This window comes from Magallana gigas, chromosome 3 (assembly GCF_963853765.1).
Source record: "Magallana gigas chromosome 3, xbMagGiga1.1, whole genome shotgun sequence".
NCBI lineage: Eukaryota > Metazoa > Mollusca > Bivalvia > Ostreida > Ostreidae > Magallana > Magallana gigas.
The window spans coordinates 19,257,512-19,280,339 of NC_088855.1; the positions used below are offsets into that span (position 1 = coordinate 19,257,512).

The 22,828-nt window shown below is 33.2% G+C and overlaps 1 protein-coding gene across 10 annotated transcripts; it reads right to left on the bottom strand.

Moving 5' to 3' along the window:
* Positions 1 to 3,032: 3,032 nt before the first annotated feature.
* LOC105332870 (GATOR2 complex protein WDR59) lies at positions 3,033 to 22,291 on the bottom strand. Of its 10 annotated transcripts, none has more exons than XM_034461382.2 (28): positions 22,129 to 22,291; positions 21,446 to 21,495; positions 21,123 to 21,258; positions 20,618 to 20,703; positions 20,354 to 20,434; positions 20,094 to 20,131; positions 19,781 to 19,869; positions 18,496 to 18,612; positions 18,014 to 18,091; positions 17,594 to 17,750; positions 17,371 to 17,450; positions 16,992 to 17,234; positions 16,480 to 16,641; positions 16,161 to 16,259; positions 15,044 to 15,227; positions 14,638 to 14,707; positions 14,175 to 14,331; positions 13,761 to 13,897; positions 13,555 to 13,636; positions 12,978 to 13,090; positions 12,643 to 12,796; positions 9,065 to 9,119; positions 8,434 to 8,460; positions 5,491 to 5,616; positions 4,814 to 4,949; positions 4,528 to 4,670; positions 4,094 to 4,201; positions 3,033 to 3,703 (listed from the first exon to the last, which is right to left on the bottom strand). In XM_034461382.2, the coding sequence occupies exons 1-28, from the start codon at positions 22,180 to 22,182 to the stop codon at positions 3,567 to 3,569; spliced, it is 3,099 nt and encodes a 1,032-aa protein (XP_034317273.2). In that variant the 5' UTR covers positions 22,183 to 22,291; the 3' UTR covers positions 3,033 to 3,566. The 10 variants fall into 10 exon arrangements, with proteins under 10 accessions (XP_034317273.2, XP_034317272.2, XP_034317275.2 ...); XM_034461381.2 differs by having other exon boundaries at positions 4,814 to 4,952; XM_034461384.2 differs by lacking the exon at positions 8,434 to 8,460.
* Positions 22,292 to 22,828: the final 537 nt, after the last annotated feature.

Consider the following 22,828-nt stretch of genomic DNA (forward strand, 5'->3'; position numbering starts at 1 on the left):
TTCGATTGACAGGGTAAAACTGGCACATTTAGGTGATTAAATTCTTATATTCATTAAGATATATTTGTTTTTTTTTTGTTTTTTGTTTACTTTTATGGGAGTTGATTTTAATCAACTATCCTATGCAGTTACTTTGGCAAACCGGAAGTGAAACAGTGTTTGGACCTAAGCACAAATCATCACCGCTGACAAGACTAAGTTCTCAGAAATAATCGATAAATTCGCTGTAATGAATTCTGAAGCATTGTTTTTCAAAGAAACTTATTTATTGATACCTTTAAAATAGTCAGATTTTAAATGGTAGGAAACGATTTAGACATTTTTGTAGTGGTATGTATTCCTACGCTAGAGTTTACTATAGTATCGTTCAACCAGACGATCGGTGGTTTCCGTAAATCTTCGACCAGAAGAGAATTTCTCTTGCTTGTCGGAGATTGACGGAGACAGCCGAGCGTCTGGTTGAACGAAGCTAGATTTCAATATTGCTTAGAAAATATAGTCCATTATCTGTTATATGATAGTTTAATGATGGTTAGATAATAAAAATAAAATTAAACATGGCAGTGACAAAAATAGCTGCCTTTTTTTTATTGACCCAGATATGAAAAAACGTGTATGTTAAAAATTGAAAAATTCTCATCAATGTAACGGCTTTGAAAGAACATAACACTATATAAATAGTGCCTCTTTGGGAGGGTAACAGTTGAAATTGACACGCCGAGGAAACCATTGTCAACCGATGCGAAGCGTCGGTTGACAATGGTTTTCGAGGGGTGTCAATTTCAACCGTTATCCTCCCAAACAGGCACTATTTATTTTATTATACTGAATGTCTGAATTTTAGAGAACTTTTACTGCTTTTATGTATAAATGACGTGAATTCTACGGCGAACCGTGCGCGCATAATTTACGCGCATGTAACAATTCGTTGTGTTACCCTTTGCCAAGTGTGTTGCTAACGCTGAGGGTAATAGAACGGATTATCAACTGCGTCTAAACCAATCAGGTTTCAGTATTTAACATGAAAGTTTAATAATACAAATTGTGCATTTATAAATTTATATTTTTATGAGCTTTCAAGAGGCGTAAATATTTTCGTCACACCCGAAAATGTTAATTTATAACACCCGTTCAAACTGGGGATTGGCATGCAATTACATGCATGTGTACACAAGGTCCAATTGTCTTTATTACGAGCTTTAATATTGGATTTGATCACACGATTATCTCATAATTCTCAAAGAATTATTCCCAATTAATTAAATTCATATTATATTCAGCAGCTTTTACGATTAAATTGTTGACATTTTTAAAAATTCGTGAATTCGTGGCCAAAGTAGCATATAGCATTTAAACAACTTATTTTGTTGTGACTGAAATGCATGGCTAAGTGGTTATAGTAACAGACATTCGGTAACCTTATAAAACTAGGCTTTTTAGTTTGAGGGTTCGATACTTATTGGTGATAATTTTGGTCGAGCGTGATCAAATAAAAATATTTATATATTTCGGCGCCTTTGTCTGTGATAATGCTACGGATCGATTTCGTACTAATCAGTCCAATAAATTCAAATGACGTAGTGTTGGGGTGCAAGCGGGGTTTGCACTATTGATATTCTAATAAATATTCATACCATTGCCGTATGGTATCATTATACCTCCGGAAATCATGATTTGATTCTACTCAATCTGAGGATGCTTCTACACAAGTTGCAGCTTTCCCGGCCAATTGGTGTTTGAGATTTTTAAACATTTGTTTTTCTCTATGCATATTCCTACACAAACAATTTAAAAATTGGCTAATTGGTAATTAAGTAGATATTTCTCTATATATTCTTATATAAAAATTTGACCCCCAATTGTGCCCCCCCCCCCCCCCCGGGTTAATGATTTTTAATGCAATATGAGCTGTATTTTTTAGAATTTTATTTTGGTGCAAAAACCTGTTAGTATGATAAGCCTGCATGTAACTTAAACATTAAAGATATATGAGATTTGAACAAATCATCATCTTTTTGTCAAAAGAATGATTTCTCTTCAAAGGAATATATAGCAAATCAATTTTTTGTCATTTAGGCAGAAAATAACATTTTCGTAAAAAAAATTCAACGTGAAAATTGCAGCTAATATTGCTTTAAAGTTAAAAAAAAAAACTTGAATCTACACTACCTGAAAGATGCATCCACACAAGTTACAGCTTGACAAAGTGATCAGAAAAGCTTAAAGCTCAGATGAGGTGAAAATCAAAATAATAGTCCAATCCACACTTTGCAAAAGTTGTTCCCCTTTGCGGGGTTAACCCAAAGGTCAAAAGGGAAAAACCAACTTTTCCCTTCTTTATGCAACCAAATATTTGGGCGTCCTGTGAAGAAATCTCTTGGAATTTAATTTAGTCCTTCGATGTGTGGGTTGCCCCAACTTGGGGCAATAAAATTCACAGCGGAAACAGATTTCTAATGTCAAATGACGAAGTTACAACCCTCCAGACTACAAAGGCTACTGTGAGAAATATATGGGATTTTCCCCCAAAGATGTCGGCCAAGGGACATAACTTTTGTTAAGTGTGGATTGGTCTATATAATTTGAAAAATTTCAACTAAAATCATGACTATCTCCATTTTAAGCTGGATGCTGAATTACCAGCTAAATACCGTACTAAGTAATGACAAAAATGCACCTTATATAGGTAACAAGTGTAACTTTAAAGGATGGTAGGACTGTTAATTTGAACACTTTACACTGGCATTATGCTGGGATAACCAAATTTTCACTGCCACAAGTTACTGGAGTTTGAGCCAAAATTTATTAGAAAAAAAAGTTAATGAGACAAGACAACTTTATCCTTTTTATCTTCTTCCATAATTGTTTTCTTGTAGCATGTTCCAATAATCAAAATACATTGTACATTGTTTTGGCACCTGCCAGGTGTTGGATATATAACCAAAAGCTGAAGATGTCTGAGGCTATAATGCATCACAACATTGTAATGCACATACAATTTCTCAGAAAACTAATAATCAACAAAAGGGAAGAAGCAACAAATTTTAATATTTTCATATCAACAAAACAACATTTGGCACATCAAAAAGGAGTAAAATCTACTATTGATGTTTTGACTTTCATTATACACTATAAAAGTAAGGGGTTTTCTTTTCCAGATACTTCAGAAAATCAGTATGATTTTGATATTGCACTCTGTACATTCTGTACAGATAGACTCTTTTATGATCCTTTTTTCTCTGTGATGGAGAAAACTGGCTTGTCCCTGATCCTTCTTTGGGCAGTTCTTCTATCATGCCTGACCCAATCACAATATTGGACCCAATCAAATTGATATCTGGTCCAATCACAATGATATCTGAACCAAACAAATTGCGATATCTGACCCAATCAGGCTGATATCTAGCCCAATCACACAATGCTATCTCCTATCATTTTTTTCCAATCAAAATGATATCTAATGGATTAACAATGATATCTGACCCAGTCAAATTGATATCTGACCCAATAACCAAGGACCTTTAACACATGGATATTTCTGCCTTTTTCCACTGTTGAGTTTTCGATCACATCGTGATTTCCGACTTGGCCTCCACACATCTACAGCTACATCCAGTTGGACATTGGGAGTTCTCCTTGAACCAATCCAGGATATGAGTCGTGTGGCCTCCATGTCCACATTTTAAGCAAAACATAGAGTTTCCTAAAAAAACAGGACTAGACATTACAGATTATATTAAGGAAAGAAAGCTGTAGAGCCAGTAACCTGCATTTTAAAATCATATATTTGTCACTTGCCTATAGGGCTTTATATAAGAGATTCAAATTCACAATTTCACTGGTAAATAAGGAGTACTGCGGAATCATTTTTATTCGTGGGGGTCAATGTTTGTGGGTAGCCAAATTTTTCCTAGTTCGTGGGGACGTAATTTCGTTCGTAGCATGTTCGGGATAATTTTGATAAATATTAAACAAATGCTTGTACATGTATATACATTCATAGGGATGTACATTCGTGGGTAAGGGTTACCCACCAAAGCAACTAACATTGGTCCCCCACGAACAATGATGATTCCACAGTAATCAGCTGTACCTTTAACACCAATGTGACAGATGGAGCAGTTGAAGGCCAGGTTTTTACACGAGCCACATTTAGCTCCCCTCCCATCCTGGGAACAGTGGAAACACTGGACGCCAAACTCTGATCAAAGATAGGAAACACCACATATATATCAATATCACTCTTGTTTTTATTATTACAGTCATGCAGAGTTTATGAACTCAAATCGGAGATAGAAAACACTGCATATGCATGTATAAAAAGATGACCATTTTTCTTTTATTACCCGGTACTATCATGAAATGTTCATCAACTGTAGTCAAAGATACAAAACACTGTTCAATAGTAATGAATAGTACTACATGTACTATCTTTTCTCTATTAAAAGTCATCATTACCTCTGATCAGAGATATGACATATAAATGATTTTTCCCATTACATTGTATCATCTGTTTGATATACACACCTATTCCAGTATGAGGTTCTGGTAAATGAGTCATGAATTTTAACACAAGTTTGGAATTGTTTGTGTATCCCCAGTGAAACAAGATATCTGCATAGGACATCAGGAACACATCGTATTGATTCTGGGCACTAGGATCCAGCAGCCTGAAAGAGATGACATCAAAATACAGGGTAAGAACCTTATTATATACCAGCTAGTAGTGAGCATCATCCAACACACATCATCATGCACTAGCATTAATGGTTCTTTGTATAATGATGGAAATCAATCACAACAATTCACCCACCTGCAATTGTTTTCATGAATTTTGGCCTGCCGTTCCGACTCCTTTTCCTTGATTCCTTCCTCATCCTCGATTCTGTAGTCCTCGAATGAGTCCTCCAGACAGGACAGGCTGTTAGAGCGTCGGATCTTGAGGACACCTACTGCAAACACTCCTCATGTCATTGTTCAACCACTGAATTTATACTCAAATCTTTTTGAAAAGCTTTGCTTACTTAATTGTTTTTTTTTCTTTGATGATTGAAATTCTACACTAGTATCTACATTTGTATACACTTGCACACAAAGAAGTCTAACATTTTGAAGAGTTTTAATTGGTTAAAAAAAATTTAAATGCTGGAGAATTATGAATTAGTCAAGAAAAACCACAGACACCACAAACAGATGAAACATTCATAAAAATTAAATGAAGTCAAATCGCTACTGTGCAAATTCTTTAATTTTCATAGATATTTTCATGAAAAAAGTGCACTGAACATCTTTACTAGCCTGCAACCATCGGAAACAATTAGAGCATGCATGCATATTTTAACTCTTTTGGCTTTTACATTGAATATACTACTATCCAACCACTTTGAAGCGTATACTATAGTATTTGAATCTCGAATTAAATATCTTTTTCTTGTAAATACTTTTCTCTGATGTTAACAGCATCAATTGGACCTTGTAGTGTAGAAATACCTGTCATGTTGGCTAAATCAGGGTGTGATGACACTTCAGACAAGTGATGTTGGGAGGGTAACCGCGACTGAACGCTTGTGTGGGGAGGGGGTCGCGTGGAATGAACTTGTAAGTGACTGGTAAGTGCTAGAAATTATAGCAGCATTAGTATTCAGGTGATATAAAAACATCATTTCAGATCACAACCCAAAAACTTAATCATAAAATGGTCATTAATGCCCCCATTCCTGGAACTCTTTTATAAATCATAAATTTGGTCTTTGATTTTAATTATCAATATATTACATCAATGGGTCATAACTATGTTAAAATTTAGTCAATCTGATCTAATTAAAGTCATCATGAAAGGTCATATCATTTACCATTTATCAGGTAATTTTGGTGATGATCTAATTTTCACTTTTTCTGCAATCTCTTTTACATTACACATTTTTGAATTCACAGAAATTATATCCGGTATTATTTTCTACATGACACTTTTTTAATCCCAAAAAATGACTGACACAAATTAAAAATGCTACACATTTTTCCTATTCTCGCAAATTTTGTGACCCACCAAAATACTGGATATATGGTACGAAAGAAATCTGATTAGGAGCTAGGTGTAATATGTGTAAGACTTCTCTTTTAAAAATCTCATTATTAAGTCCCATTTAAGATGTGCGATAAATGTTTGGTACACCTTTTGGGAAACTCAAAGTGGAAAAATCATTTCAATTTCAAAATAATTACGGTACTTTTTCAGAAAAGAGTTCCAGCAAGGGAAGTAATAAATTTTGGCTAGATTGACAAAGAAAAAATAATTCTCTCCACCATCAAAATATAGATCATATAACAAAATTTCAACAAATGAACATAAAATTGTGTTACTGATATAATATTATTCTGTTAATTTGATTATACAGTGAATTAAACTGTTACATTATTTTAATGAGAGAATATTCTATATCAGTTACGAATAATTTGAAATGTGATCTGAATAATGTATTTGAAAGAAATCTGAATAACATACTAGTAAACGAAATAGCAAAATTCACAAAATACCATACAAATACATAGAAACATACATCATATATTGTTGCATAGCTTAAATACATTTCATAGTAAACTCTTGAGTACAATAATTTGAATATATACAATAGGCTGAATAGCATTATAAATCATTTGATTGATGCAGATGCCCCAGCACAGGCAGTTAAAGGCATATAGAGTATATATGTTTAATGGCAGTTTTAAGTCATAAAAATAATTCGATCTTCAAAAAAAAAAAAAAAAAGATCATTGCTCATTTTCAGCCTTAATTGGAAATTAAGGAAATTAACCCAGAAAAAGTAAAGAAAAAAATTGAAAATCTTCGATTTCCAAGTGCCAAAACTTTGATTAAAATAGGTTGATTTAGATGACATAGACTAGCTTGGTCAATAACTTATCAATTTATCAAAGCTACAAAGAGGTCATAACTTTGATGAAAATAAGTTACTTAATTTGATCCATTTCGATCAAACAAAAAAATCCATTGCATCATCATGCAAAGCAGAAAACTGTTGGAGTAACAGGGTCGACATTGACCAGAATGATTAAAACAGGCTCTGTAAAAGTGGTTATTCAGGCTTGTGGTTAAATACGCTTATAACAAAGTCCAAGGGACGTACTATTTTACTTCTTTATATGCATTATTCGTTATATCCGTCAAGTTTACAACATGTTACAAAGTCACTGGGAATGAAAATCACTTCGCTTTAAGCGTCAATTCATTAGAAGTGTGTTCGTTATAAACGTGTTTTACTGTATTTGTTTTCAATATCTAGATGTGTGATTTACTTTACTTAATCAAGCTTTGATTTTTTTTACCATATACTTAAAATATGCAGTTTTTAAGCTTACCACATTTAACTCGTGTAAATTTCCCCCATACGTAAATAACCACTTTTACAGTATTTTATTTGCCTTATGTCGACTTGGGCAATGGTACATATACAAAATTTTGTCTCTGCCATGCTGCATACAACTATAATCTGAAATATATGTCAAGCTCAATTCATTAATTGCCACTTGTTGATAGTTGAGTGAAACTGACACTTCAGAACAATTAACATGACTATGATGATAAATTATCACTTCAAAAGAATAAAGCTTACTTAATTATAAACCAGAGAATATAAAACTAGACTTTTGAAGGACAGACACTATTGTTGAACTCAATTCTTGATAATGTAATATTGTAACGATTCTCAAAATTTCCTTGGTCATTGTAAATCCATGTACATAAAATTACAATATGACACAAAGTAATGTCTCTGAGAAAATAGGTTGGACATGGATGAAAAAGCTTTTTGCACATACTTTACATTCCTAATTAAATGCGAACTAATTGAAATTCTGATAAAAAAAAAATAATGGGCGTTTACGGTTTTATATTCTTGCAATTTGATGCAAAACGATTGAATCACTGAAATAAGTATTTGCATAAAATAAAGAATCTACTGTGGGTATGAAAAACAGTAAGCATACAAAATTTTAACAAATTTTCAATATACATGTTTTGTAATTTTCGGTTTTAATACCAGGGTACATGTCAACAAAGTTTGTGTTTGATTCTACTTAGTAAATAGTTATCCTAAAAAGTTTATTATAAGATATTTTGCTAATGGTTAATTAATGTATAATGAATGTGTTAGCAATCACAGGCAACTCTATGGGTCAAATGTGAAGATCAAACAGATTCATTGAAATCTAAGCTTCAAGTTTAAGATATTTTTCTTCTTCAATTTTTCTTTTCCTTTTTATACTAGTAGTTAAAAATTTTTATTGTTATAATTTTCAATTAGTTTAATAAAATCAAAAAATAAAAGTATATGAATATATCAATCACCTATTTGGTGCATAACCCAACAACACAATATGCAAATCAAAGCTATGAAATTGATTATGGATAAAACTTACAGTTAGGGTGCAACTGAACTGAATACACTATTAGATCCAACCAATTAAATCAAGTCACACAAGAAATCCAAGTTTTAAAAACACACAGCATACATTGCTTAAACAAAATCGTTGCTATATCACGAATCAGAACAGAAAAGTTACAAAAGGTGGGGAAAAAATTAGGTTAAAACTTCTTCCACTGTTGCCATGGAAACCAAAGAAAAAATAAAAGCAGCAGAGCATGATTGGTGGATATTAATCACTAATTATAGCTCTGTTAGAGGCCGCATACAGGTGAAAGTGGCACATGACTCTCAGTGATCGTTCAACTTCATATTTTTTTTCTACACATCTTTCAACATTTTTATTTTTATGGAGATTCTAAGAAATACAGAATATGTTTATTGGAAAAAAATTCCCTATTTATCTTTCTCTCTCTTCTTTTTTCAAGGAAATTATAAGAGGTTCATTAAATGTTTCAAGAATTCCAAATACTGCAATTTATTTCAGCCTAGTATAAATTAAGTTTTTTCTTTAATAAAAGCAGATTTAGCATAATTAAAGCATTATTGATTGCTCATTTAGTTGTTTTATTTACAAGGAGAGTCAAATGCATTTCAAGGTCTGACAACAAAGTTTCCTGACTTACTCTTGAAGCTCTTCAACAGATTAGAACCCGCCGTTACTGTATGATAAGGGCTATACTGTTGATAAAAAATAAATCAAAAATATCTATTTTAAGTAAACGTGATCAAGCACTATTCTAAACTTTTCCTCATTCTTCCTGTCCTGTTCTTTTTGTGTTTGTCAGAAACTCAACAATAGCTACAATGAACAAAAGAAATTAGTTAAATCGAAAAAATTATTTCTAAGCAATATGGACCTCACAGGGCCACTGCTTTTATGCCTTGATTCTGTGGTATGTGCTAAGCAGAAGTCAATCATTGACTCCTCCCGGATAGGACACCAATCCATCAAAAGTGAACTTTCAACAATCGAGAGCTAGTACCAATTTTAAGCTAGGTCAACTGAGACTACATACAGCATCAAGTGCTCACATTCAGATTTGGACCAGCGACCTTTCCATTTCTGGCCATTACCACAGAGGCACTCAATATCATTAATTAATTTATACGGTAACAATTCCTGAAAAAGTCACATATTATGATATAATCATTACAGTTCTAGGGTACTTTAATCCTAATCTGAAAGAAAAAAAAAATACTGGTACGCATTTGCATCAGAGCAAGTTTATCAGCAATGAATAGACACAAAAAAAGTGAACGGTTTTGTTAATTTGTGTATGAATAGGAAATGCAAATTCATGTAACTGTCTATACACATGCTGCATTTCAGTTAGCATCAATAATCTTAGGATCACAGAAGAATATACTTAGCCAATCAAGCTTATGAAAATGGCACTGTCTATAAAATTGTAAAGTATACACACAAATTGGGGAAAGAGAAAGCAGAGGAGTATGTGCAATAGCATTTTGCATTTAGCCAGTCACTAAGGTAATTCAATAGCACCCAATTTTTTCCATGTTTCGTTATTTTCATTCCTCTCCATAAAGAAAACCTCAAAATGTTTACCGTATTCGATGGAATCACTTCTGACAAGAAGATCAAAACTTAAACTAATTAATGCTTATTTTTGTTGAAAACTTTTATTTTTAAAGATTCTCAAATTTACTTTCCTTCCAAACAATGCCCTTCTCCATGCAAGTCTTTTAAAAGCTCTCTTTTAAATCTTGCATATTTTTTTCGATTAATGCAGAACTGTAAAAGATAACGAGTCTATCGTTTACAGGCTTTAGCAGCAATGGAATGCATCATTATCGTAATCCCAAGTGAAAACAACACTGGTCCAGAAATTAACCTCCCCAAAAATGTACTAATTCACATATGATATTTACAGAATGAGTTAGTTTCTACTGCATGTATAAGCTTTTACGAATAAAGAAAATAAAAAAAATATGTTATGGATATAACATATTCCCACTCTACTCCCAACTTCAGCTACAATAAAGCTAAGGTATTCATAATTTAAAAATGTACTTGCATGGACTTGCCTCTAGGTATATCATGAATACAAAAGCACAGTATTAGGTTTTTTTTTATACATGAACAATCATTAGTATGAACCATATAACAACTAGTTAAAATTGCCCTTTCCCAAGTAAGTATGAGCATGCCCCAATTGTGCCAAACCTACATTTTTGAACATGTTCTTTCATATACATGTATTTAGGACAAAATATTAAAACAGATTCCCAAAACATCATTTAATCATACATGTACGTGCATTGTACACACACATATACAATATAGCCTTCACTTTCATTTATGTACATTGTAACATATAAGTTTTTCATCCATTTTATAACTTATGTTTAAAGAATACAGTAAATGCATGCAAAACCACCTTTTAATATTTCATGTACCCGGTATGTGTACTAATTAATATATCATCAATGCCTGAAATGAAAATGTCAGGTACAACATGAATAATGTCTCCCTTACAAAAACTTCAACTTACAAATCATATCTGTGAATGATGAAATTTGTATTTTGGTGTACATTTCCTAAACTTAGGACAAAATATATAAAAAAATTAATTACTCTTTCTTTTATTAAGGTTACATGTTACATGTATCTTGCTTTAATATTTCTTTTCAAAGAAAACAAATATTTTTCCCCTTTATAAAAGTCTTCTTTGAGGCTTTTGTAAGCAGACATTCAGACAGAGATGTCACCTGACACAGGTACATGTATACACATGTATAGTGAAATAGAAACTTACGCCAACCACTATCTGTAGAGCTGCTTAAGAAATCGGGATTGTCCATCTAATACAAGAAAATATAAAACATCATAAGATTGTCCCTGCGCATGTACGCGGGCAGGTTAAGGAAGCATACAGGCAATTTCACATCTTATTTTCACTGTAACATAAAAAATCGTAACTTTTGAATTCTGTTTTAAATCAGACCAAAAACTTTGTATTTTCCGTTTAAATAGATGTCAATGAAATAAAATCAGGTAGTATTTTACTACCACCTCGGTGAATTATCAAGTGATAACTATAAATAGCCTGCACGTATTCCTTAAAATAAAATGAGATAGAACAATACTACCCCCTAAGATTTCAACAAAACAATAAACAAATCAAGTAAAGGCAAACATCTCAGTTTTATAAAAACTACTGCTAAAATCCTATATTATTCCAATTAAAAAATTATTCGTCCAGTTTTCAATAAACCTTTCGAACTTTCATACAGTATGCATGGAAAACGGTATGTTGCATCAAAACAACATATTTAACACAAGATTCTAGCAGCACTTTTCATATTAAGCATTGATCAAAATATTGATAAATGTTAAATGTGAAGTTCAAAATAAACGGGGTAGTATTGTTCTAGTAGGATTTTTATATCGTAAACAACAATAGAGAAGGACGGGCGAGAAATAAGAGCATAATTATATAAATTTTAGCAAATATTTGATAAAGTTAACATCTGTTCTAGTACTTGTATTCTCTTGTTCAATTCTCAACAATTCACACCAAAATACTTTATTAAAGTTCTTAAATTTCTTGTATTTCGAATCTTTCTATAATGCTTTCCGATCAAATTTCCATGACATTCCATTTTCAGTCACGACTTCATCGATGTGTAAATTTACGTAATACAATTTAATTTTTGAAAAAAAATCCCTCTAGTATTTTTTGTTTTTGTTTTCAGCCTATGTTTTGATATTTGAATATGTACGTATATATGTAATAACTAAGATTTGTTATTTTGCGGAATTACATGTAACTTAGATTCCATATAGATATGCTTCCTTAACACCTGTGCGTATAACAGCACTCTCTCCTGAACCACTTGATCAACACAGAGCATGTACAACAAACTCGACACAGACAAGTACATACTGGAATGGATGGGTATTTTTGTAGTACAGTGTATTGTCTGTAAATCAATTGTCATTATTAGTTGAACAAGACTCTCGACGATAGCATTAGAAATGCACAAATTTGCAAGATACAAGCACATGCATGCAAATTCCATTACATATGATAGCATATACCTATAAAAGCCTCATTTAATTGTAAAACAATATTTTTTATATCATTAAATATTTAAGAATATGAAATCCACAGTTAATATTTAGCTATCAATAAATGATTTTTTGCTTGAATGCAGAACAAATAAGACTCTAACATACATTTGGAGGGACGTACTCCATTGATGTGGACTGTGGAAGAAGGGAAGCCTTCTCTTTCTTTGGGGGTGGGACAATCGCATTCTCCCTGTCCCAGAGAACACAGACAAGCATGGCTAGTGTTTGCACATCATGAATCTTCATGTAAAAATCAAACCTAGAAAAAAGTTGGGGCATTTTCAATTGTATGATATAATGATGACATTATTCATGTAGGATAGAGTTTTAAATGGAATCAGATAACCTAAGGAAAAGTGTATGGAATATGATAAAAAGAAGGCAGTTGAAAGCAATTTTCCAAAGGTAACAAACATTTTGTCTTTGCTATATTGACATACAGGTATTTGATCATCTCCTTTCCAAATGGATGCTGTGCCCATGGTAACTCATCATCAGGGTTGTTTTGGGGCTTGAGTTTCTCACTCGCTGTTAAGGCAACCAATGACCACAGCTGAAATAAAATGAATGCATCATCATTACATGGAATACTGATTACAGTATGTACTGATTTCCATCAAACAAATTATCTCTAAATACAGTAACCTGGAATAAATCACTCATTCATTATAGTCTGGGTTTCAAATTTTTTCCTTTGAAGAGGCTATTTCAGAACAACTTCAAATACATGTAGCTTATTTTGCCAATTATGAAATCTGATAGAGTGAAACAGAGATAATTAGCCTCCTGTTACTTTTAATTGAAAGTCCTGATTTATGATTTTGTAGATGCAAAGTCATATGATTAATTTCAAGAGATTTACCAGTCACAAGAACACATACCAATACATACATGTATCTCTACACAGAAAAATTGGAGTGCTAAAGTACTTATCAAACATAAAGTACTTATCAAACTAGTTTTTTTATATACATGTAAATGAAATAAGATTGATACCAAGTTGGTCCGTTAACTTACCTGGACCAGATCTTTACGCCCCACTGCACTGGCCGCTTTCGCATTATGACTGCACATTGCCGGAATGTTTGAACGATCAATTCTAAAAATTAATTACACACAAAATTATTCAGCCAAATAATGAGCCAGAAACATAATGTGCTGATATAATGAATTTCATCATAGAGTGCTAACACTGAGAGAAAACATCATCACTTATATCTTACATGTAATTTTTCCCTAATTCTTTTTGAATTGGCAGCAAACAAGAACTATCGTAGATTTTGACTGGAGCCAACACAGGTTTGACTTCGGTGGATTCTTTTGGACGATGCTTTCTCTTCCCCTTTGGTTGATTTGTCACCTTCAAAACACAAATGCAAGCAAGCTTATAACATATCTGTAAACCAAATTTGTGTATGCGAGTTTCATGAGAGCCTGGTTGTTGCAAATATTTCTCATTGTGAACCAGTTCCTCAAATGTATCTTGTATTTCATTTTCAAGATAACCTACATCATGAATGCGAAAAATTAGTTGCCACAAACCAGTTTATCTCCAAAACATCATGAAATTGTCAAGAATAAATGTACGAATAATTCTATTGCTCTACCTGAAGTCCCTCCCCCCAAAAAATACTTACTTTTGGTCGATACATGTACCACTCTGAGATTGACACATTTTCAGCCACTGGGGTTGGTGGACTGATAGAGTAGTTCTGATGGAAGGGAATTGAATATAGTTTTGGAGGATAGCGATTTCTGGATTTTGAGGCAAAATCTGTCAGGTCATACAATGCTCTGAAAATATCAAAACGTTAATCTATAAGTAAATCAACCCGTAACAAAGCTTAAGAAATAATTAGAAAGGGAAAGGTGAAAAGAATTTATAATGCAAGAGTAAAATGCAAGAATGAATGCAAATTACATTTACATAAATTTCATGAAATCTCAAAGGCATGCAATATCTATTTATTCACGAAATAAAGTAGTCACCTTATAAGTTTTGGTTTTCAGTGGTCAAAAGATACAGGTACAAAACACTTAATATATGTTGTATGTACAATGAATTTTTTTTAGATAGTCTATAAGCTACAATATCATTACTTGGGTGTAATTTCCGTTCCTGAAGGGCCCTTCCTTGCTTCATGAGATCGACCAAATACAACTAAATATCCTACATGAAAAAATATAAATAATCCACAACTTTACAACAATAAATTGACAGATCTTCTCGAATCAAAGTTGCATACTTTGAAGCAAAAATAAATTCAATTCAACAATACTACTATTGTTGAACTTGTTGTTTAACAGCTGTGAAATATTGCATTTTACAAAATTACCGTGTACATATGTCACAGTAATTTTGTAAAGTGCAATATTCCACATCTGTTAAACAACAAGTTAACAAGACATACTCCCTCTCTACAAAATCACACACAATAAAGAAAAATTAAATTCAATACAACAACACATGTTAAAGTATCATAACCCCCCCAAAACACACACAGACCTGCTGCAGAGAATCTGGCCCCGCTGGTCCGGGGGAATGGGATGTTGATGTCCTGTAGCCCTGAGGGGCTGTGCCAGGCCATGTAGGATGGCTTGCTGTTATAGGGCGGCTTGGTGGGGTGCCAGCTCAGGTTGAAGGGGCGTGCCGGCTCTGGGTCCGGTGTCTTTCTCTCCTCCGGCCGAAACTACAGTGGAAATTCTATAATGTACATCAACTACTGTGTGTGTACATTAAGTCTTTCTTCAAATTTCTTTTTTAGTTCTATCAATACTTTTGGTCACTTAGTGATGATTATAATGTGTAAGTATTAAAAGGACTATGTGCGGTATGGTCAAATATCTGCCCCCGATTTCAACCAATTTTTAAATAGTATCGTATAAAAATGAAATCTTCATAAATCATTGTAAAGAGGATGCCTATAACTTTAATCTTGATTTTAGTCATCATTGCTCACTCGCTGTTTATCTATGACGTCACTTAAATGCCCTAATTCCCGCAAATTTGCAAACAAATGAAGATATTCTCATTTTTGCTCTATATTTTGCATTCGGAAGTATAGAGCGCAGGTCTGCTCAAATGCGATTTTAACATATGTTTTTCTTCAGATAGTTATACATATTATACTAAAAAATGGTACTTGAGCAAGCCTGCGCTCGATGTTTCCCAGTCGAAAAACCATCGGAAAACACCCATATTTTGCTACAAAACATCAATTTATCAAAATAATGCAATGTTTATTACGTCATTTCTACATTATGACGTCACTGTGGTGATAACCTTTTACACCTTTATTTCCAATATGATTTTAACTATCTTTCACCTTATTTGAAAGCTCTTTCTAAAACTTTGATTTTAGGGGGCAAAAATTGCATAAAACCGCACTTAGTCCTTTACCCGTAATTCTCTTTTTACCTACTGGTACTGGTGCAGTAAAACCCATTTATTGTGTACAAACATTCTTATAATGAATTATGCTAGCAACAAAGTCTGCTGCATTTAATTTCCCTAATCTTATAACTGTATCATATACGGATCAGATTTAAGGCAAATCAAAATTGCTTGTCCCTGGTGCTTCATTTTAGCCTTGTTTTACTGTTCATGTGTAAGTATAACTTACGTTATAAGGCTGATTCAGAGCAAGAGACAACTGTCTCAGGCAGGGCTCCAGACAACTTGTGTTTCTCTTGGCATGCATCAAGGCCGTGTCCAGCATAACCTATAATGTCAAGAGAATAAATAACATGATGACATCCTGAAAACAACTTTTTATATGAAATCAATGTCTAATTTAACTACTTATTGTCAAACTTTTTCAAAATCTTTAGTTTACTAAAGAAGGTACATGAGTGCATACTAAGCATAAGACAATAGCTTAATTTCTTCATTTGATATTTGCCATTTATCAGTGTTGATGAGATATTAGTGGTAGCAATTACCTTGTGCAGTTGGCGCTTGATATCGTAGTTCAAATTGGATTCCAGGAACTCAAAAGTTGGAGGCTCACTACAGGGGTAATTCTCCGGAAACTGCATCCTGAGGCCAATGTTGAAGTTCCTGGAGACGGCTGACACAGAACAGGTTCTCTTGACAGCATCCAACTGTTGAAATCCAAATGTAAGAATCTCAATCAAATATACATGTAATTCACTTTATTAGTACATATTTAGTTGGTTGGTGAACATATTAAACTTACTTTTACCTCTAGTACACGAGGTTTTTTGAAGTTTTTATTACTCCCTTTACCTACACCTTGGTTATAATATCTCATATTCTTGCTTGTTCAAAGGTATTTATGACTATTTTTCCACTTGAATTTTTTAGGTACCTGAACATCTATGCATACAAATAACTTTTAACTTCAATATTCATAAATCACCTCCACAAATTGTATATGTACATGTACATTAATGTTTCCATGTAACTTCTAACCTCAGTGTTCGTAACTCACCTCCTCAACTTGTATATGAGGTATGTTGGTGTTCATCAATTCAAATTCCTGCTCCAGGGTCTGAGGCTGTTGGAACACCACACTGTCTGGGCTCATGGACATCTGCCTCTGGAAGTCTTTGTTCCCATGGTCTGTCTCCAGGTCATTCTCATGCATGGAATTCTGGGATACACTCTCCCTACCTCCTTGACTGGACTCATTTTCTGAGGAGTCATTCATTTCTCCCATATCATGGCCACATCTCTGCAATCAAGAAGAAAACTGTGCTGAAATATTTTTTAAAAGTCTTAATTAATATCAATATAAATAACAAGTGTAAATTTGAAATAATTATAAAAGGAAAATGAGACTTCCTTTATACTGGAAGCACATAACCTACTTTTTGGAGTTGAGAATCAATTTTCCAAATTCTTAAACTTTGATCTTTTGACCAAGTAATAAGCTGGTGATCTACAGACCCTGTAAAATTGAGATACATATTTTATGATGAAAACATTTTAAAGCCCTTGTTTTGATTGTGCACACTGTTTAAAATTGCTCTGGGTCTAGCATTCTTTACGTACTTGTCTTTGGTACTTTGAACTTGTTTTACCCTTCCTTACCCTCAGGCTGCTTCCTCCACTGGAACTCCAGAATGACGTCCTGATGCCCCACAAACTGGTGGACTGGATTGCTCCTGGCGGTATTCCACAGGTGGAGAGAGTTATCCCCCCTGCGTAACTGTGGAACTACGACTGTCACAATACCCTGCCCAAATGGCTGTCAAATAAAATAAACAGAAAATATTAAAACCTTTACGTAAAAGCTTTAAAGTTAGTTTCTCATCATAGCAATTCTATTCATGTACAATTGGGCTGTTAAATGAAACAGAAAATAAACTTTTACCATTTATACATCAGTTTTGCATATCATCTGATAACATACAATGAGCAAGGATTGAATGTAATTACATTACAAATCAGAATTGCAACGATGTCACTAAAATCAACTAAAAGTATAAAAAAATAAAAAATGTCAATTACCGTATATCTTGCTCGCCACACAGGGGATCCAGGGTTTAATGACCCTTTACACTGCCTCGGATTGTTTATGTCCCAAAACTAAGAAAAAAAAAATAAAACTTTTTACCTATATGTCCTCACATTCTCTCTGTCTTTGCAAACAATGTAATTTTGGTTTAATTTTTCTTGCTACAATTTTTTAAAATCATAATACATACACTCTAGAACCTCAACGATCTGCTAGAATTAAAATTTTCTAAATATCAGATTTTTCCCTTCTGCACATGATGTATTCTTTTCTTAAAATATAAAAAATTAAAAATTGTCTCTTATTGAGTAGTCTATCTACCGTTATTTAAATGATAAACACCTACTGGAGAAAATATAACTGACTGCTATTCCTATTAAATTATCCATATGACCTTTGTCCCTTCCTGTATATATATACCAGTAAGTATCATAGTGCACAAGTCTACATTTTCAGGTACAAAAGTTTTATTCACCTTTACAGAACAGTCCTGACTGCATGTTGCCAACTCGGACTTTGAGTTTGGATTCCAGTCCAATCCGTGGATCTTAGACAAGTGGGCAGCAATGTACTGTACAGGCGATGTTCCTTCCTGCTCACAGAAATGTAGAAAAAAAGCATTGAATACCAGTACATATAGATTCAACAGAAATTTTAAAACAGGCATTTCATTTACAGAACATTCATACTTGCCAACCTCCAACATGTGAAAATCTGGTCATGACCAGATTTGGAAAGTAAAAAATCTGGTCATAGCGCGTAACGACATTCACGACATATTTATCATGCATTTCATAGGTATATACAATAGAAATAAGTGTTAAAACTTATGTGTAATACTTTATTGCAAAGAAGCATTTTAACTAACAGTTGCTGAATGATTTTGAATTTTGTAAAGTGATCTGACACAGAAAATCGTAGGTTGTGTTCTGCTGAAAAAAAAAATGCAAAAAGAGTTTCTGCTACATTAAACCTGTGACTTGGAAGACTTTTGTTTATTAAAAAGCATTCTATACATGACTTAGCGTTTTTGAATGTTTAGTCAGATCATTTTGGGCACAAAATCCAATATTCAAATGTGCGATACATAGAACGCAAAAGCCTCGTTTTGTACTCGATTACTTTGTTTTACCTATGGGAATTCATTTTCCCAGATATGTTGATAGGTACAAAAATGTTGTTTTCCTTTTGTTGGTTTTGATTCCGCTGGCCCCGATGAAGACCTTTTCTTATTAGAAGCCATCACACTTAATGATTTAAACCTTCGCTTAGTCAAAACAACTCACGATAATAATTACACTTAATGTGTCTGTTATAGCCATCGGCATTGTTTATGCGTTAGGTTACGTACATCCAAGCTCAGCTTGGGTTCATAACTGGAAGTCAAACGCACAACGTAATTTATGAACCAAATCCGGAAATCGGGAGATTTTCGAGTTGTTCGACAAAAATCGGGTGAAAAGCATGACCCGCCGGGTCATAAAAAATAATCGGGTGAAGGGTTGAAAAATCGGGTGTGACCCCACGAAATCGGGTCAGTTGGCAAGTATGAACATTATACAGCAACACTCGGTTATAACGAAGTCACTGGGACCTAAGAAATTACTTCGTTGTATCCGTAATTCGTTATAACCGTATAAGAATTTCATTAAATTTACATAGCTTGGGATCCAAGATGACTTTGCTATATCCTTGAATTCACAATATCCATGTTCGTACTAAACGAGTTTAACTGTACAGTCATGTAGTCATAGACTTACCCTGATGTCCCAAATCCTGAGCTCTCCTTCATGAGTGGTGGCAAACATATTTTCCGACAGTCTGTTCCATTTTACTTGATAAGCCCCAGCTAAAACATATCATATACAAGTGCATATTTTTAGTAAAGTATATCAATTCAGAAATGTTTTTGAAATAACCAATATTGCAGCACTAGAAGTTTAAAGTATTAAAGCATGTCTAGAGTCTGCACTAGAAGCTTGCACGTGTTGGGGAAAGGGGGGGGGGGGTCAGATGCAGTTTTATGAACATATTTATTAAAGACAGGTACATTGTATATTATTGTATACTTACAAACTGTCTGGAAAGAGCGGACTGGCTTCCTAGGATCACTGTATGAGTATAAAGTATAAATAATTTCTCATTATAAAACAGTCACCTACCAACATCTATAAAGGAGTTAGGCATGGAAGTTTGTTATAACTTGTACTCTTTTGCATAGCAGAAAATACAATGTACAAAACAAAATGTTCAAATTATAGTTTGTTTTAACAAGTTTAACAAGTCCAAAGTCATTTAATGTTCAAATGAAAAGGGTGAACAGTGCTACATACTTTACATCCCAGAGATTAATAAATGTATCCACGGAACAGGACAGTATTTTATTTGGGTCAGATGGAGACCAGCTTACATCACTGAAAAAAAGAAATACTTTAAGATTACTAACAAATGATATAAAATTCTTGTAAATGCCACACAATATTAATTGTTTAGTGAATGTCTGAATGTGAGAAGATGTTCAGATATAAAAATAAGTGTGATTAGAACAAATGCAATACATTAATATGACCAATGTAATTAACCCAACTAAAACACACCTGACTGTCCTCGAGTGCCCTTTCATGGAACAAAGGGAAGTAATATTACTATCTTTCCAAGAATGTAGGTCCAATTTTTGGTTGTACTGCATATAAAAACATAAAAGATACACCATAATAATGGTTTCAACTAGAAATATGCTCATGCAGAAATATTTTAATAAAACACAGTATATAATTTATTTCAGATCAAGAAAATAATCTACATCTATTATGTTCATCATAGCTTGTGTAAAATATGCAAATCATTATACAGAATCTAGATTCTAGATGCTAAAATATTACCAATGTGAATGTGCCTATACCCATTAATATTTCCTATATCTGCAATTTACAGCAGATTGCTGAAAATTTCAACAATTACCAGCATATATTAATCAATTTACCCTACCACCTGTTAATTAAATACAGGTCTGGAGTCTATCTATTAAAAAATTTTCAATGTAAAAATTTTCTTTGAGAAAGCCTATTACACAATTTTCTTAATGCTGACTAAATAACTTACAGCTGTAACAAAGAGATTTAAATGAGAGGGGACTTGATTCCACTGCACACAGCTGACATCCCATTTACTCTGCCTTGCACTTTTCAGTGGCTTCTCCTTTGGTTTCTTTAAATTCACCATGGATATAGCCCTTCTCCTACAATTAAAGTTAAAATCAATTATTGCTTTAAGAATGACAGAATCGTTATACATGCATGTATAAGTATTATGGCCCACATGCCTTTTTATCCCTTGAAATAAATAATCATTAAGTTTATGAAAATAAATGGCATATTCTAGCATTAATGATACTAAAATGACACAATAAATGAGGAAAGGCATACCCTGCTAAAGCTACCCAAACTCCCATGCAGTCGACAGCCATAGTATTGGCCTGGAAAAAAAAGAAAACAAGATCATGCAGCCAAACAATATATTTTTTATTTATTTCTATTCATATTAACTGGTCATACATGGATGCATTCCTGCAAATAACAGAATAATGGTTTGATTTATATCAGATAAAACCGACTGTGCTTTCTTAACCAGTACAGTATTATATAAATACGCTGCTCTATGTTACATCCTTGTTATTGTAAAGCTGTAGTTTCTTAATCATTGTTAATTGTGACACATGTTTCATTGTATCTAAAATCATTTTATATACTTGCAACAGACTATAAGCTTGTAATGTGGATCTGGACATTCTTTCAACATATTACAACCACTATTTGTTATAATCACGATTATATCATAGTTTTTTTTTAATATGTGCCCCCTGAGGGCCCTTGAACTGTTGAATGGTGAATAAACAAACATATGACTGACAGTTCACGTTGACTTTAACTAGGTACATTGATTTTATTAAAATGACGCTATAATGGACATTTAACAATTCCTCTTTTAATTCTATTTAAGTAACTTTCTATTGGCATCAAGATTTTTTTTTCTATCAGCCAGGCCAAGTATCAACACTGATCAAGAACAGCATGATCGTCTTGAATAGTGTGCTTGCTTGTGCTCTAACCTGTACATCTGGGAATTTGGCAACAACTTGCTCCCCACTCCATTGCAAGCTCATATTCTATGACTTGTAACAATAAGTCATAAATTCTCTTTTATAGTCTTTCCTATCTGAGAATAAAATCCAGAAAAAATCCAATCCAGACAATTTGCTGTATCACGAACCCGATGTTAATAATACATGACCAAAATTTAAAAATTAATTATTAACAAACGTACCATGCGTGCACAAAGCATTTTTCATGTTTGAGGTACCAGACAAAGCCCATAAAATCTTGACAAATAAAAAAATAAAACAAAACTGAAACACAATTATTACAAGTTAACACAGTACCCGTGGGTGGGCGGGGTGGGGACGGAAGCTCATATTCTTTCTACAGTAATATTATTACAATTCCCAACTTCAAGTGAAGATCATATTTATTTACTTTTAAAAATTTGAAGGGTTAGATTTCTTAAATATTTTATTCTATAAATCAACTATCTAGATAAAAATATAATATATTGTAGAAAAAATTAAAGGGACCAGCCCTTGCCCCTCCCCTATTTGTATATGCCTAAATACGGCGACTATCTTAATTAATGCTTGTATGCATAATCAGAGTTACGTAATGATGACAAGCGACTAAACGGAATATAAGAATATTTGTTACAAAAGTCAAACTTATATCTAGCCGATCTGACCCCCCCCCTTTTTTTTTTGC